The 18,159-nt window shown below is 43.8% G+C and overlaps 1 protein-coding gene across 4 annotated transcripts in view; it reads right to left on the bottom strand.

Annotated features, from left to right (window-relative positions):
- Positions 1 to 17,250, bottom strand: part of SCMH1 (Scm polycomb group protein homolog 1) — a 43,318-nt gene extending 26,068 nt beyond the window's left edge. The window contains exons 1-6 of one of the 4 annotated variants that reach the window (XM_060258108.1): positions 17,133 to 17,250; positions 13,432 to 13,549; positions 12,155 to 12,223; positions 8,331 to 8,401; positions 7,054 to 7,288; positions 1,665 to 1,753 (exon numbers count right to left, since the gene is read on the bottom strand). In XM_060258108.1, coding sequence (XP_060114091.1) covers positions 1,665 to 1,753; positions 7,054 to 7,288; positions 8,331 to 8,401; positions 12,155 to 12,223; positions 13,432 to 13,441 — 474 coding nt within the window. In that variant the 5' untranslated portion in view covers positions 13,442 to 13,549; positions 17,133 to 17,250. Of the gene's footprint in view, positions 1 to 1,664; positions 1,754 to 7,049; positions 7,289 to 8,330; positions 8,402 to 12,154; positions 12,224 to 13,431; positions 13,550 to 17,132 lie in introns of those variants that run through there. The other 3 variants (XM_060258109.1, XM_060258110.1, XM_060258112.1) reach the window with 3 other exon arrangements.
- Positions 17,251 to 18,159: the final 909 nt, after the last annotated feature.

Here is an 18,159-nt window from a genome sequence, read left to right as displayed (position 1 = left end):
AAGGAAATGGCAAAATCTACAGTTCTCTTTCTGAATAAGATGGCTGCTTTCACAAACGAAGTCCAGACACAACACTGAATTGGGGCATATTTTCCTTAAACTAAACATGTTAGGTCCAAATAACAGTGATTGGAATAATTCTTGATTGGTCCAATTTGAGAAAAAAAATTGTAAATGGATTTTCTGTCCAGGGAAGTTGCTGATCCTGCTTAGGGCAACCAGCTTTCTGTCACTAAACCATGCTAACCACAGTTAAAAGTTGATTGATCAGGTTAAGGAAGGCATGGCAAAGCTGGGCAGAACATTTCTCGGAGTCTTCTCAGAAAGGAGAAAAACATTTAGTAGCAGAAGCAGACTCCCAGTCAGTGGGTTGGATCCAGACTAAGTTTTCTGCTACAATGAAAAGGAAGGGGCAATATCTGCCATCCCCTGCTCCTGATGCAGACCTCCAGATTTGCCCCTCATGTAGTTCTTGATGGTCCCCATTCTCCAGGAGCAGCACTTTGTGGAGATCAGTGGACTGCACTGGGAGGCAGGAAAGTTGTTTTTAATGCTGACGGTAGTGCCTTCCATGGGTGGTAAATTTAGTTTGCATCTAACCCAGCAAGGATTAACCATCTCCACCCAGGTGTTTCCTTTACATTAGCTAGGGTAAGAAAATATTCTAGATTTAAAACAGTGCAGCGTTAGATCTGAAGAGGGATGCAGAGAGCTGTAATGGACTCCCTGCATCAGATCACCTCGCCTTTTCATGCCTGTCAGCGCCAGTCTTGCTTTCTCACCTACTACTTGTCTCTCTACCCTCATGTTCATGGACGAATTCTGATGTTGCCTTTGTCCGGAACTTGACGTAGCTCTGTCTCCTGCCTGGATCCAAGCACAACTGAGACTTACCCCCTTGGCTGCAAATACTGCTTACCCACCCCACCGACCTCTCACATACCCACCTATGAAGCTAATATGCACCATTCAAGTCATGCTCTCATCAAAATTATGGACTTCATCCCAAATATCCACATGTCTTTCAGAAATATACAAGTTGCCGTCTCTATTCACCTCTCATGCTCAACTGACGACTCTGAACCAGAAGGGTTTAACTTGTTTTCCTTTAACAAAACAAAGTCGTCATCCTGCACTTTCCACAGAAACTAAGGCCCAAATGACATGGTTTTGTTTTTCAATGTGTAGGTCCCGGTTTCCCTTGATCTGACTTTTGAGACAGTCAGAAGTTAGAAGTAGGGCAACTCGTTTCCCATACACCTGAAATCCCAGTTCAGATTGGAACTGTGGCATGGGGGGAGAAGAACCTCAGCCTCCCCCTATTGTTTTCCTGACCCAGAATGGCAGGGAGGACTGATGGGCTACATGCACTGCATCCCATCTGGGCAAACATTTTGAATCAGTAAAACAGTGCAGGGGTAAAGGTTGAAGCTTCTTCTCCCCCATGCACCACAGTCCCAATCTGAACTGGCATTCTGGATGCATGGGAAACGAGTTCCCCTATATCTGACCAATTCAAAATCAGGTCGGGGAAATCCAGCTGTTGAATGTGTCAAACTGAACATCCTAAGCAAAAAGCACACAGATGACCAAAATCTGATCCCCGTAAATTCAGCACTATGGGGTTTAAAACAGGGATGAAAACAAGTTTTACGCTGAAGTACCTTATGGAAAATCCGAACAGGAGCCATTTCTGCTCCATTCAGAGTTTTAAGGAGAAACATGGGCCAAGATGAAGCATTCAGCCGAAAACCTGTGAACAGAGATGAGGAAGCATTAACAGGTAGTGACAGAACCCAAAAGCATCTTCTCCATACATGATAGGCCCTTCTATCATGAAGACACATGGAGGTTTCCAGGTACATTTTCAAACACCCATGCACTAAAAATTAAAGCTTTGGAGTGATTTTACCTTTCAGAAAGCATAGCTTGTGCCCTGTTATACCTGGACCTGGGTGGCCCAGCCTAGCTTGATCTCATCAGATCTCAAAAGCTAAGCCGGGTGAGCCCTGCTTAGTACTTGGAGGGGAGACCACCAAGGAGGCCCAGGATTTCTATGCAGAGGCAGGCAATGGCATACCACCTCTGAATTCCTCTTGTCTTGAAAATCCTACAGATTCATCACAAGTTGGCTGCGACATACATGCGCTTTTCACCACCACACCCTATTATCACCATATTCTTTGGACACGCTACTAATAAAAAGTGCAGTGCAATCTTTCGAATGGGTAGCTGAAATCGGCTGAGAGCACTGAGACTCAGTAAAGCTGGAACATCCCTTGTAGCTGGTGGAAGATACTTGGGTAGTCTTTGAGCTTCACTGTTTTCTGGTAAATAAAATAATTAGCGGGTGGCAGCTGCTGCTGGTTTACAGTGGCTTATGAGTGGCTTAATAAAGCTCTGCATTAAGACTTGCACAACTAACTTCTCCCTCCCTCCATCTTCCAATTGCAATTTGATTCCTCACTGAACTCCTGAGGATGATGGAGGAAGGGCAAGGATAAGAACCACACTCCTGTCATCATTCATGTGACAGTGCTTGGAAATTCTAAAGTGCAGCTATACAGCGGATCACAAGGTGTATTCTTCAGAGCCTGTTCTTACTTCAGACCTGCAAATCACATCTAGTCTGAGCACCCGTGGTGAGTAACACGTGCCTTGTGGTGTCCGGGCAGGCAAGATTTGCACCCAGTTTGGTAGGGCACATGTGGGATGAGATGCTCCCCTGAGTGCAGACACCGGGAACAGGAAGCTCTCCGTCTAATAAGCTGGCTGGCAAGACACAGGGCAAAGTCATTTGTGCATTTTTAAGCGCACAAACAGGATTGTTAGTCTGACCAAGCCTTCCCTACTGGGACTCAGCTGCAGAAGCTACCATGACATGGACACTTACAGGAGAGGGGGGATGGTATTGTTTTGTCAAGGGCTTGAAAAAAGCTGGAGTTACCACTTGTTTTATGAGGGCATTTCTCCTTGGTCGTTTTTGCACTCACCTCCAGCCGGTGCGACCCCCCTCTTCACCGCGCAGGATCTGCGCGGATTTCCCACTAAATGCCGCGGAGCAGCCTTTTGCGCCGGAAACTCCCGGCGCAAAAGCCGCTCAAACGTAAACCTCCAAAAAGCAGTTTCCGGCGCAAAAGGCTTTTGCGACGGGAGTTTCCGGCGCAAAAGGCTGCTCCGCGGCATTTAGTGGGAAATCCGCGCAGATCCTGCGCGGTGAAGAGGGGGATCGCGCCGGCTGGAGGTGAGTGCGAAAACGACCCTTCTCTTACTGGCCACAAGTTAATGCAGTATGTGTGTACTGATTATGAAAACAACAACAACGTAACGACTACCATCCAACTTGTGGTCTAGTTGCTTTCATGGACTTACTTTCAAGACTGTATGAATTACCTTTGGAATACCTGCAGAAACATTTCTCCCCCGACAGCAATCGAGAGAGTTTATAGGCCACATAAGATTACTGGTGCCCTTCTAACTCTGGTTTGTGACTGGCATCATATCTCCTGCCCTCTAGTGGCTAAGAAAAAACCAGCAAAACTCGCTTTCCCAAGATTATTTCCAGCAGATGACTGGGTTACCCAGTAAAAACTATCTTGTTAAACACAAACACTCTAAGAAAGGACTCTCTGTTCTCAACTGGTGACAAGGAGAAACAGATAATTAAGTATTGGTCTTAGTTCTTCTTAGAGCCCAGTGGCGCAGAGTGTTAAAGCTGCAGTACTGCAGTTCTAAGCTCTGCTCAGGACCTGAGTTCGATCCCCAGTGGAAGCTGGGTTTTCAGGTTGCTGGCTTGAGGTTGACTCAGTCTTCCATCCTTCCAAGGTCGGTAAAATCAGTACCCATCTTGCTGGGGGGGAAAGTGTAGATGACTGGGGAAGGCAATGGCAAACCACCCTGTAAAAAGTTTGCTGTGAAAACGTGAAAGTAACGTCACCCCAGAGTGGGAAACGACTGGTGCTTGCACAGGGGACCTTTCCTTTCCTTTCAGTTCTTCTGCCCACACTTATCAAATTTATTAATCAAAATAATTAGAGACAATACTGTGTATATAGCTTATTGAAACTAAGTTCCTAATATGGAATTTAGCATCATTCAATACAGGGGTGTCTAACTCATTTGTTATGAGGGCCAAATCTGACATAAATCAGACCTTTTTGGGCCAGACCATGCATGTCATAAAATGTAATGCCAGGTAGCAGAGATATAAACTTTATAAAGGACAGAGACACAATTAAATACATTTTTTAAAAAACTTAAAATAAAATATGCTTAAAAGATTAGCACTCTTGCAATATTTTATCTAACAGTTTTTCATAACTGACACCTCTTGCTCTGAATTATTGCATCAAAATCTGGAGACAATAACCATTTTCGCACACAGCTAACCTCACAGTCACAATCCTGTTCCCTCCGCAGCGTCCAGTCGGATTTCGCACCATCTGCGCCGGAGTTACATGAAGTGCCGCGGCTTTTGCATAGCAAATGTAAACCGCTAAAACCCAGTTTACGTTTGCTATGCAGAAGCTGCAGCACTTCTTGTAACTCCGGCACAGATGGTGGGAAATCCGACCGGGCGCTGCGGAGGGAACAGGATTGTGACTGCGAGGTAAGCTGTGTGAGAAAACGGTAAATATCTGTGTTGTAGCAATCTTGAGTATGCTGTTCAGATGTATATCTGTAAGTTGCAAACCTACTTTTGATTTATTAACATTCATTACAGAAATCTCATGGTCAATGCTTTGAGCCTAAGACCCAAGAGGAAACATGAAATGGCTGGACACTGCAAGTTTTTGTACATAAACTGCTTCATGTGGTCAGCCAATGGAGAAAATAGAGGCTTTGTTCTGTAGCAAGCTTGGCAAAGCAAGCTGTGATGCAGAAGGAAGCAAGAGAGAGAGAAGGAATCAGGTGACAGTGAGTTGCTCGCGGATCTGATAGGAGCCCTCTGGGGGCCTGATCTAGCCCTTGGGCTGCATGCTTGACACCCCTGATTTAATGTGTTGTGTTAATACGATTTCCTTCAGTTCTGTTTTTAGATTTCTGCTTGGTAATACAATCCAAATCCTACGGTATTGCTTACTGAATGTCCCATCATGTCAATTGTATTGACTCACATTGATGGTCCTGGAAGGTTCATATAGGGATGGGCAAAAATGGAGGCTTGCGAACCATAAACTGGGCCTGGTTTGTGACAAATTTCAGTTTGTGCCCACCCCTAGGCAGACTATAAAAAAAGAAAATATAAGTAAATATACATCAGAAGGCATTGGGAAGAAGAGACAAGTTGATTCTAAAACTGGAGTCTAAGGATTCTTTTAAGATGGTTCTTAGACCTTGCCAGCATGAACATGATCCAGCAGCTATAATACATATATTCAATGATTCTGAGCCTCTTGTAAGCCTGGCATGAAGTGAAAGACCAGGGGAACTTTAGGAAAAGGCACCGTCAGAGGTAATCACAAATAACAGCTGACTGTTAAGGCAAGCTGCAGTTGGTGAATCCCAGTCTATAACCAGATACTGTTTAGCTTATTAAACAGAAAGGTACAGGAAAACCTGAATTCAGAAGCACCACTGAAATTCCTTTCTTGTCTTGGGTGAACAGCAAGGATTTCTTTCCTTGATCACATAGAAGGAAAGGTGTAGCAGCATCTCATGGCTGGGAACTAGAAGTGCACATTTCTAATAAAGAAAGATGGATATAATTTTCTTAAAAAGGCACTTTTATGGAAGTTTGTGCTATGGCCAAGTTATTGGTAGGCCAGACACAGAAGAAACATGAGGGCATAGTTGACTTACTTGGCAAGGATCAGACTCATCTACCTTAAACTCAATGTAAATATGTACTCAGTGACCGCATCCCAGTTCTCTCATGTAAGGAAAGGAAAGGTCCCCTGTGCAAGCACCAGTCATTTCTGACTCTGTGGTAACAACGTTTTCACGGCAGACTTTTTAAGGGGTGGTTTGCCATTGCCCCAGTCATCTACACTTTCCCCCCAGCAAAAAGCCCTGGCTTTATCAAACCTTGAGGTCATCTTGGGGTTTGTGCTTGCATGCATGTGATGTTCATTATCATTTCAAACCTGAGGGCATTACCACAGCAAGATTTAATTTCCCACAGGTTAGAGGGATGCTGCCTTTTGCCACCAGCAATGTGCAGAAAATAATTCATCCAAAGCAGATAAGAAAAGCACTTACTGAAGTGGAGGATATGTCAAGCCAGAAGAAGCCACTACTAAAGTGGGTTAACGATTCACAATGAACACACTGTCTGCAGACAAAATGCAGCTATTTCCACTGATAATTTGGACCAAGGTCCCCATATCCCTCACAGCAGTGTTCCCCAACCCATGAGTCAGGATCCAAAAATGGGTTGCTAAGCCTCCAAAGGTGGATCATGGGCCAGCCCTCCCTAATGGCTGCTCCTGCTCTTTCCACTGCTCTGTTTTGAATCCTGGAAACCAAGACCTAACCCTGGAAACAGCATCCGCCATGTCACCCATTAGCTGGTATTTTGTCTTTTCTGCTTGTTGATCAAGACTGAGTTACTTATAATCTTAGGAGGATTAGAGAGAGTAATGAAGAAGGGAGTGGTCAAAGGCTGTGTATGCTGGAATGCGACTTGCTTGGGGTTCAGAGTGGGGGCAGCTGTGCCGTTTGTGTGATGTCCATTGGTTTCTCGAGAACATCTGGTTAGCCACTGTAGAAAATGGAATGCTGAACTAGAAGGGTGCCAAGGTCACACTTTTGCCTAGGGCATCAAAAAACCTTGGGCCAACCCTGGGTGGGTCATCATACCAAGTAAATTTTGGCTTGTGGGTCACCACACTGAAATGGTTGGGAACACCCACTTCACAGAACATGAGCAGTTAGCACACATAACACCTTATTTCTGCACAGTGCTTGGTTCTGTTTCACCTCCTTGACATTCACCAGTACTCCAAAGCCCCTTTTTGTATAATATGAGCTGTAGAAGGAATAGCTCATCCTCCCTCAGGAATTAACCCACAACCTAAACATGCTCCTTGGAAGACAGATGTTTCTACTCACCCAGTGGGGGCTGCAGCATCCCTCCATCCTTCTCACAGTTCCCGATGGGCTGGATTTCTGCAGAATCCACCAGACGCCAGAAGTCATTCTTATTGTCGCTCCCATCCAGGCGTAGTCGCAGACGGACTCCCGTCAGCCCTACCACAGTGGCGATGCAAGTGGAAGTGGTGTTCCTGGGATCCTGGGCCTCGAGCTTCATGCTGATCTTGAATTCATTGGTGGGTGGGGTGTAGGACTGAGGAGAACCAGGACCCCTGTCAGACTTGGGAAATGAATCACATGTTTTCCTTCCCTCACAACCCCCTTCATTCCCTGAATTGCTCCTGGCATCTTAAGAATAACAAGGTCAGAGCTCCATGTCCCAACTGACAATTACAGAGAATCCTTAATCAAATATAGCCCTCTCAATGTAGTTTTAACTGTCCTCTAAAATGCTTACCTTAAAAAAACAACAATAAAAGAACAGCCCTGCTGGATCAGCTCAGTGGTTCCACCAGTTCAGCAGCCAGTCTCACACAGTGGCCGCCCACCTGTTCCTTTGAGGGTCCAACAACAGGGCATACAAAATGAGGTCTTCCCCTAATGTTGCCTTCTGGCTCTGGGATTCAGAGGATTACTGCCTCTGAACATGGAGGTTCCCTTTAGTCACCATGGCTAACCCCAAAGTCCTTTTATCCATAAGGATAAAATGGAGGAGAAGGGAATGATGTATGTCATTTTAGGTTCTCATTGAGGAGAAAGGCAGGGTCTAAATACATAAAATGGGGCCTTCAGTTCAGACAACTTTCTCTGTGATTACTATGACACTTTCAGTCTGCTCCTATGCATACTTATTCAGGACCAAATCCCAACATGTAAGTATGAGGCCCTGTTTACACTGGCAGGTATTAAAGTATTAAGGATACTGAAATTTATTGTCACATAATTTACATTATAGATTTTTTTTCAAAAAAAGTTCCTTTAAATATACAATTTCCTTCTGGTGCTTTTCAAAGTTCTGAACAATACAATTTCACATGATAGTTCACACTGATCAGTAAAGATTACATGATCTTAGAAAGTATTACATGAATTCCAAAAGGGGGGGAAAGGTTTCCATACCTTTCCAATTATGGAAATTTGTCTCAACACCTTTGAAATTATGGAAATTTTGGCCTTCATTGCCCCACCCCCAATGAATGAGGAAAAGTCTATCCCACATTTGTCCATGTCATGACCAAAAGCAGACCCTTTATCCCAACTCTTTTTTTAAAACCCACACAAAATGCTCCCTTTACCTGCTTGAAGCAATGAGAAGGGGCTGGGATGGAACATGTCTCTTTCAAGTATTTATCCCAGACAAAGTGACCTGTAAGCATGGAGGAGAGGAAATGATTGAGTTCAATAGAAGCTCTGAGAACTCTGGAAAGCGGTCCACCTTCTGTTAGGATCCTAATGAAATCCCGAAGCTGTTTACCCCCCACCTGCAATACTGACTGCCCCTCTCCACCAAAACCTGGTGCCAATGAAGAAAGCCACTATAGAAGTTGATAAAGTCTCCTGCATGCAGCAGAAACCTACAACAGAGGGGAAGAAAGAGAAGTAATCTGAAGGTCAATAGCTAAGCAAGACCTGACCTTTAACCTATGCTCTGACCCTTAACCTATTCCTTCCCCCAAACAGTAGCCTCCAAACAACTATTTACAGAGCAAAATCTATATTAACAATCTCCTTTACCTAGGAACTCCCAAATGGTGAAAGAGCGGCGGACAGGGTATATACAGTAGTGAAAAGATGCAATGAGTTTTTTTTTTTTTTTAAAACACCACTCAAAAAGAAGCAGGCTAAGCAGAATCACACCTTTCTGAGACCACTGACTTCTTTATTATTATATATCATTTATTATACAATAACAATATTAATGTATTTAATATATATTTATTATGTATTATTTTGAAAAAATGCAAACATATATAACTTATCAAAACATATTATAAGGCCATTAACTTTAATACACTTAAAAAGATATACACTTAGGATGGCACTGTTAAGCATATTTAATTACAAAGTTAAGTTCTAAAAAAGACTTTTGCTAAGCATGGTTATTTTGATTTATGATGGGCGTTTTAACTTCTACTACTGACGGCCTGGAGGGTTCTAGATACATATTTTTAATTGCTGCTAGTTACTTATTATGTTCAATTTTAGGCAGGCAGGAAATAACCCAAACTAATGAATATATCTTAATTTTTGAGAAAACATGCTTTAGAGCTCCCTGTTAGGCTTCTGGGTAAAATAATGAAAACCTCACTTCCTAAAAGCCTGTACTTTATCAACTCCTGCACAACTTAAACAGCAAGACACCTCTGTTCCCCAGTGACTAGGAGAACACTAAATGTAGCAAAAGTGAAGAAGCATTAACAATTCCCATTTAACTCTACATTTTCAGGTTTTCAGTCAGGGCCCACCAAATGAAGTGCTTCAGTAGTGTCGCCAACAGAACTGAAGGAAAATGTCCTGTCCCTTTAACACAATCTTAGGGCATGGAAATGGGCAGCTGAAGATTTCCACAAAGAAGAATGATTGACTCACAGTGACCCCAACCATGGGACATTTCAGGTGAGAGGCAAGCAGAGGCACTTTGGCACTGCCTTCCTTGGTGGTCTCTCAATCAAGGATTATTTGCAGCCAACCCTGCTTAGCTTCCAAACTCTAATGAGTTTTGGCTAGGCTATTCAGGCTGCTTGGTCTTCATGACATGGAGGTAAATCACATCACCAGGTAAACAACATCCCTTAAGACTCTACTAAAGGGACAGGGAATTTTTACCCTAGGAAAGTGGCAACCCTAAATAGCTGTCATGCACACAGATTACTGAAAATTAAGAAGGCCTCAGGCCCTACCAATTTGCCTTGTTCTTTTGCTCACCTTTGAGAGCAACCCAGGCCAGGAGTAAGTAGGAACTGGTCTTTAAAAGGCTGCCTACGCAGGAGAAACTAATGGTTCAGTTACAGCACTTTGTTGTGCCTCTTTCCCTTTTTGCATTGTAAAAAAAGTCCAAACAGTACCTCCACAAACCTCAGCCCCCATCCCCCAGGACTGTAGGTAGGATCTGACTCATTTTTTAAAACTGCTCTTTAGCAACCAGATTTGAGGTTCTTTCTAAAATTGTTCTTATTCATTGACACTCTGGCTTTCAGCTAACATTAAATTCTTCTTTCGGCTGATATCTGGTGAATAGATAAAGGAATAAAATCTAAATTCTTCAAGATGGTGTACTGGCAGATCAGAACAAAGGAGCTAATGTTGTTACTACAGCCATGTAACTCATGTCATTTGGCCTTTAGGCCTCACTGTCCGGCATTTTTCAAAGAATTCTGCCCCCCCCCTCCCATTCATGGTTCTTCTTTCTGCTACTCCTTTCTGAGGAAATAACTCTAGAAGTCACAAATGCTGCATGAGCTGCAGGAAGTGTCAAAATCTTGCATGAGACAACATGATCCTTGCGTTCTATGGGAGGTTGAGCCCCAAAATGCTAAGCATAATTCAGTGGGTAAGAAGACAATGTTACAAAGAACAACTTGTACAGAGGCATGACAGTAGCCAAAACTCTAAGTCAGGGGTGGCCAACGGTAGCTCTCCAGATGTTTTTTACCTACAACTCCCATCAGCCCCAGCCATTGGCCATGCTGGCTGGGGATGATGGGAGTTGTAGGCAAAAAACATCTGGAGAGCTACCATTGGCCACCCCTGCTCTAAGTGATTAAACAGAAAGTTGCCCCTTTGTGAAGCAAGTACCTCAAGTAGCAGTCAAGCCATGATACCAACCTCCAAACTATGTCGTCCATAGCTGGTCTGTTTCCACATTATTAGCCACAAGTTTAAAACCTAAAAAGTAGGCCTTTTGCCAGAGCATGAACTAGAATTTGGCTAATGAGATTCTCTAAGATGTGGGTGTTGTTTTGTTAGTGTTCCAGTCCTTACAAGGGCCATCCCTTGGAGATTCTCCAGTTCATCAAAGTCCCATAACTTGACTGCTCCAAGGAGAAAACCTCTCTCTTGGCCAGCTAACACATGCCATGTTCATTGCAACAATTCATGTTAACATGCAAACAAGCTGACATGCACCACATATTGTAGCCTGGGCTTATGTATCACTTTACTTCAAACACAATGCTTTTTAATGCCATTAGTCACATACTCATCTGCAAGTCATAAAGTGATGTACATGCATATATGAACCAGCCCTGCGCCACCTGGTTGTATAAATACCATGCTTTCACAAAAGGGACTCCAATGACAAGGGATGGGCACGAATTGGAAAAATATGGTTTGTGTCAGTGTGTGGCCAAACCACAAACAGAATCAAACTGGGAGGTTCGTTTGTAAACCAAGCTGGTTGTTGGTCCTGCAAACCCCATTGAAAGTGACCACAGTTTTTGGGCTTTCTTGCACAGTTTCTTTAAACTTTAAATGGACTGCACAAGAAAGCCTGAAACAGCTGAGCAGCAGAGAGAGTAGGGTGCTCCCTGCTGCAGCTGTTCTTGCAGCTTTTGTGGGGAACAGAAAGCAGGGGTTTAAAGGGACTCTGAGTCCCTTTAACCCCTCTTTCTGCTTTATCTACAAACAGCTTTAAAAGTCTGTGGAAGTTTATGCCCATTCCATTGCACATTCTTTGGTAGCCAGTGTGGTGTAGTAGAGAGAATGCCAGACTAGGATCCAGGAAACCCAGGTCTGAATCCCCACACAGAGGCTTGCTGAATGATCTTGGGCCAGTCACACACTCTCAGCCTCACCTACCTCAAAGGGTTTTTGTGAGGATAAAATGGAGACGAGGAGAGCAATGTAAGCCACTTTGGGTCCCCATTGGGGAAGAAGGTGGGATATAAATAAAGTAAATACATAATAATCCAGTCAGTATTATAAAAGAGACATGATTGTCAAATGGATGGCTCAATGAAAAGCTCTGCAGCACCTAATGGCGAGCATACTCTGATAGTGCTTAAGTGGGCCCACTGAAAGATACCATTGGGCCTACTGCGTACTCACTGGGACTGGCAGAGGAAATTGCCATCTGCTAACAAGGACAAGAATAGAAGAACAAAATGGATTCATTTCATACCTTGGTACTGAGAGGGAGAGTCTGACAGGCGCCCGTACTTGTGCTTTTTGCCATCTTTCCAGTCTATTGCTATTAAGGAAAACAACAACAGCACATAAGCACGTAAGTGAGGGATCAAGTTACTACAGTTTTTTCTTCATGAATAAGCCGTTATGCCTCATTTTGCCCTCCATTCATTGCTCTACCTGCTTGTAACCTGCAGATGCTGGATGCAGTTGCAGTCCCCCCCCTCCCCACATCCACACCATTTTGATTACAACTTATTATACAAAAAAAAAGAGAGAAAACAAATCAAAACCCCATATATTAAAATGTTAAAAGGCTGGTTTAAAAATAACAATGAGCTTTAAGATGCCTATTCAGATCAAGAGATCTGCCCTTTTCTGTAAAGGTCAACAGCAAGCAACTAGTCATGGGTGGAGGTGACAGGAATTTGTCACTGCTCTTTATTTCTCCGATTCCAATCAGAAGCAGAACCCAGGAAAGATTTTGCTGAGAATCAGGAGAACTATGAGGGAACAGCCACGACCATCCCTCAACTCCCACCCTGAACATCTTCCGAGCTGCTGATTTACAATCCTTCAGGTCCATCAAGGTACCATTTTGCTTTCAGTAAGGTAATCAAATTGTGTGGGGGGGAAAGGACTACACTTTATTTTTTTTAATGTGCATTTCATAAATTCTTACCACATAGGTTTCCTCAGGAGGCTCTTAACAATGAAAGTGATAAACAGTGCCTGCAGGATTCATCCCACCCAACAATGCTTCCCCTCCCCATTTGTGTAGCCCCATGCTGCCTGCATGTGGTGACTCACTTAGATGTTGGTTGAATGCGAGTGTGTGTGTGGGGGAGGGGGATCTTACTTTACTGCTCCATTAAATAGTTTATCACAAGGACAGATCACCAGTGACCCTGCATTCATCTTGGGCTGCCACTTACAGACAACACAACCTTATTAAGCAGTCTGTGATCATGGTGTGGCGCTCCTAGAACACTTTCATCATGAGCCAAATGGCAAAATGGAGTTCTTAAACCTGCTTCCTGACATTCTGGGAGAGTCACAGAAATCTGCCCGATTTCATTAGTATAATAAAGTTACATTGGTCCTATTTTGTACTATTTCCAAAAAGGAAAAACTAAGAGGCGGGAAATGTTCAATTGTAGGAAAGGAAGATACTCCATTTTTAACACCTGATTTCATGCATATTCTCAAACCTTGCTTCTTCAAAACATGATGTCCAGGTGAAACACCCAAGCTAATAGCATTATCACTTACTTTTATCCATCCCTTTCCTCTAAGCAGTGAAGAAGCAGGAGAGAGAAGGGGGATGAATATTCTTAACAAGCAAAAAGGGATTCCAAGAATCATTTCTGATATTTACATGGTAGAACTCCTGTATATTTCACAAATGAAAGGAAAGGGGGGGGGTGGGGGGGGTGGGAGAAAAGAGTTTAAAGTTAAAATTAAAACCACAATGCAAAAATTGTGACCCTTTCTTAGGGATGCTTGCCCTTCCTCTCTCCTCAGTTCCAGCCTTAGAAGATGTGTCTAGGTCATATATCTAAACCTTTCAACTCTGTACAGTAGTCCTCAGTTTGTTTTCCCCTTCCCACATTCTCCAAAATATGAAAAAGTAGCTGATACAAGACAATATAAGCTCTGGACTGCTTATTCCCGGATAAGGACTTGGATCAAATACACCATTTTAGGGAACAAGAGTCTTGAGGAAGCCCTTCTGATTTCATAGTCCAGTCATATGAACTGATCATCCAACACCAAACTCTTATGATTGCAGCGCTGGGTGAAAATCAGTTCATTTTTTAAAAAAAATGAATTCTTCTGCACGCATGGCGTAAGAACATAAGAACAGCCCTACTGGATCACACCCATGGCCCAGCTAGTTCACATATTGTTTCAGCAAGCAAAGATGCCCTGGAAGGCCAAGGAGGGCACAGAAGCCAAGGCATTCCCTTGACATACCTCCTGATATTCAATGCTTTACTGTTTCTGTTTAAGGAGGTTCCTTTTAGTCACCACAGCTAGTAGCAATTAATCCTTGCTGCTGTTTCAATTGGATTTGTTTGTCTGTCCCGAGTTTTCTTATTTTAAAAAAGGTGTTCTTGTTTATTTTTATTGGGAATCTTCAGTTACTAGTAAACTGTTATGAGAAACAGTTCCCATCCTGGCCCAGAGACTGAGGGGAATAAATACATTAATAAGTCAATCGGGATGCTTTAGTCCATGCTACTCCCTTCAAAGGTCCTCAGGACCAGAATGGTCGGAGCAATCAAGATCCTTTTTACTCTTGATTGCAGGAATATGCCAAGGAAAACCTGCCAATGTTTTCATGAGACACTTCCCCTGCTACTCCTTGCAGGATACATTAGCTTGGAGAATGAGGCAGCATCTGTGTTAATACCCTCTAGAGTGGCTGAAAGCCTGCCAGAAATTAGATACTGTACTAGGGGGGGAGCCCTCTATCTCTTCTCAAAAATAAGGGGTTGTTTTGGGGGGGGGGTGAGGACCCCAAGCACAGAAGATGAAAAAGACATTTTGGCAATGTCAAAAGACCCCCTCCTCCTCCAACAGAACGGTACAGTCTTCAAACACTCATTAACTCCAGCAACCAATTACCTGGCTCTCTACGGGAGAAACCATATTAGCTGCCATTATTAATTTTTAAAAGCAAGAGCCTTCCTTTTTAAAATGAAGATATTAAAAGAGAAAGAGAAAAGCTAAGAAGCCTGCAGAAACGCAGTGAATATGTATGCCAATTACAGCTAAATAATATCTTCAACTGCTTTCTAGGAAACCCATCTGCGATGAGACAGAACCCGCCTGCCTTACGGGCACAGGTGCTGGGTTTAGGGCATATGGCATGCGGTGTTTGTAACACCAGAAGTCACAGCGACAGCAACGGCTAGAGGATTTGCTCCACAGAGTAAATGAGGACAAGCTTGAAATGCAAGGGCTGGAGTGAGCCCACTGAGGCGGAGACCACCACACTGCTGACTAATCAAGCAGCCCCTTCGTTATCAGGCTCTCCAGCTGCCTCTCAGCAGGCTCCTATGGACTTCCACTTTCCTCCATTTAATTTTGTTCTGTTAAAGGACAAGTGGTTCTAGAGAGAGGCTGATGTGCCCTAGGATGAGCGAGAGGCAATGGGGGGGGGGGGGATGTGCTATAATAACCCTTGAGCTTTGCATGGAGATGTAAATGAAGAGTGATATACATATTGTCTTCTTTACTGAGACTCACTCCCTTGCTCTGAGGCAGAAAATTGCTAATCAAATGTTCAAAGACAGTGAAGGGAAATGCTAAAGAGGGAAGGAAATAGAGCTGTAATGAAAAAAGTACTTTAACCCAGAAGCCCCAGAGTTCATGCCCACATTCTTGCTGCATGTTGAACATGCTGAAAGCCTGCCAGAACGTATGGATTGTTTCCTGGGCCTGAAATCACAGTTGCCTTGCGGTGGGATGAAAGACTACGGCTGCTAGAGGAGAGTGCCATGAGGCAGGCTGGTTGGCAGTTTCATGCCTCATTAAAAGGGAAGGATGCATCTGCCAGCATCGCACCAGCTTGCGCCATGGTCAGCGCATAAGCAGATGGAGCCAAAGCGGCAATGTAGAGTTACTTGTGATCCTTTCAGCTTCAGCCTTGCCTGTTAACAGAGCTGCAAGCGAGGTGCCCCTTAAATATAATTATGCACCCAAAAATCAATTTGTTCACAGCAAAGCAGAGGGAGACTGCAAACGATGGGGGCCAAAACACGGCCTATTGCTAAACAAAATGGTCTAGTTAACAGCATCTTCATTGTACTCATTCCTATGCCAGTATCTGTGTACAGGGTGGTTTACAGAGTCACACAGGCTGCACCTACACAGGGACACAAAAACCTCATGACACCACCCCATTCCTAGAGTGTTCATTGCTGGCTCCCCCACTTCTTGCTCCCCTCCTCTTTCTAGCGGGCAAAAGCACATTCTCTATGGTGATTTTGACTGACTGCCCTCCCCAAAGCCCTCTCTTTCCCCATCAAGCCATGCTGTAATGCTACAGAGCAGCTCAGTACCGAAAAGGTTGGAAAAGCCCTTTAACGTTTTCCACGCTTTTTAAAAAAAGGGACTAGGTAGTGGCTGCCCTAATCTGGATAGCCCAGGCTAGTGCAATCATGTAAGATCTTGCAAGCTAAGCAGGGTTGATCCTGGTCAGTATTTAGGTGGAAGGCCACCAAGGAAGTCTGGGACTGCTACACAGAGGCAGGCAATGGCAAACCACCTCTGAACATCTCTTGTCTTGAGGTTTACCATAAGTTGGCTGCAACTTGATGGCACTCTCCACCATCACCAGGTAGTGGCCGATGGTGCTGACAGAGGTAATCCTGCACGTGCGCAGGGCCTTCCTCTCCTTCCGTGAGGCCATGTGGAGGAGGCGGAGCCCCAAAGGTGGGTGGACATCCACTCCCACCCCAGCACAAAATTCTGTTTCAGCTGACACAGCCCCAGGTGCGCTTGTAACAGAGAAATGCTGAACAACACTTAAATATGAAGCCACTGATACAAAAGGGGAAAGCAAATTAACAAAATAAAAATCATACCCATTTCTGTAAACTGGGAGTGGCTTTCTGAGTGAGGGGACCGAGATCTAAATGTAGGCCACAATCTAAAAAAAAAAAAAGTCTCTAGCCCCACTAACACATATAAATAACTGCCTTATAAACAATCATGTGGCTGATCTATCCAGTATAATATCTGGCTGGTAGCAGCTAGCCAGGGGCTCAGGTAAAGAAAGGCCTTTCCTGGCACCTCCTGTCCTTAAAATGGAGATGCTGGAGATGGACTCAGAAATCTTTTGCATGCAAAGAACACTCTGCCACTTAAACACAGCTTCTCACATAAAGCCTGATCTACCAACACATCCCAATGAAAGGAAAGGTTTCTCAAGGTCTTGTCTTCAGCTGAATTTTCATGCTTACCTTTCTGAGGGCTTGGCTTCCGCATTATATTGCTGATCACAGGTCCTCAAACTGGAACTGGCTCAGGTTTACTGGGGGGAATGGGACCAAAAAAAAGTAAAAAAGGAATAAATACAAAGTTCTTGAGAGGAGGTTTAAAAAAAAAGTTATGGAAATACCACACAGGAAATACCCTTTCATTACACCTTCAGTATCAAATATCAGCTGTAAATGTTGACAAAACATAATTTGTGCCTCAAAAGCGAGCGTTTCCTGAAAAAACAAAACAGGTGGTTTTTAAATCAAACCACACGACTGTAATATGCCTTCTGGTTTCTAAGAATTCACAATGCAATCCCGCTTCCAAGTTTTTCTGTTTTGAATTTATGAGATATCGGGGTCTGGAATTAAAAAAAATAAACTGACTGCACTGTTAAACCACTATGGAGTCAGCCTGCTAACAAACACACAGTGTAATCCTAACCAGGGGTTCAAGTCTTCTGTGTTTACAGATCTGACCTGGATGGCCCAGGCTAGCCTGATCTCATCTGATCTCAGGAGCTAAGCAGGGTCAGCCCAAGATACCATCAAGGAGGTCTGAGGTTGCAGAAGCAGGCAGTGGCAAACCACTGTGGTTCATTTCTTGCCCTGAAAACCCCATGAAGGGTCACAGTAAGACGGCAGCAATTTGACAGCATGTTCCACCATCACCAAGTCTACTAAAGTCAATAAGCTCAGAAGGGTGTAAAATGTCTAGGATTGCCCTGACAGTCTACAGACTTCAACTGTCTCACTACCTTTAATTGCCAAATGGAACTCTTTCTCTAATATAACAGCAAATTCTTCATATTTACAGCTGAGGTTGGCAAGAGGACAGATTAAAGGAACAGCATGTGCCAGGCTGTGTGATACATGGGAGCCCAACCCAACTTGGCTACTGACCAGCAGGCAAACTGACCTGAGAGGCATGCGGCATGAGAAAAATAAACCAACCAAAGTTACAGAAATCAGATTGCAAAATGCAAAAAATATCTTCCCCCCCCCCCCC

The sequence above is a fragment of the Heteronotia binoei genome, chromosome 17, assembly GCF_032191835.1.
Source record: "Heteronotia binoei isolate CCM8104 ecotype False Entrance Well chromosome 17, APGP_CSIRO_Hbin_v1, whole genome shotgun sequence".
In the NCBI taxonomy this organism is placed as follows: Eukaryota; Metazoa; Chordata; class Lepidosauria; order Squamata; family Gekkonidae; genus Heteronotia; species Heteronotia binoei.
This window is presented reverse-complemented; position numbering and strand designations above follow the sequence as displayed.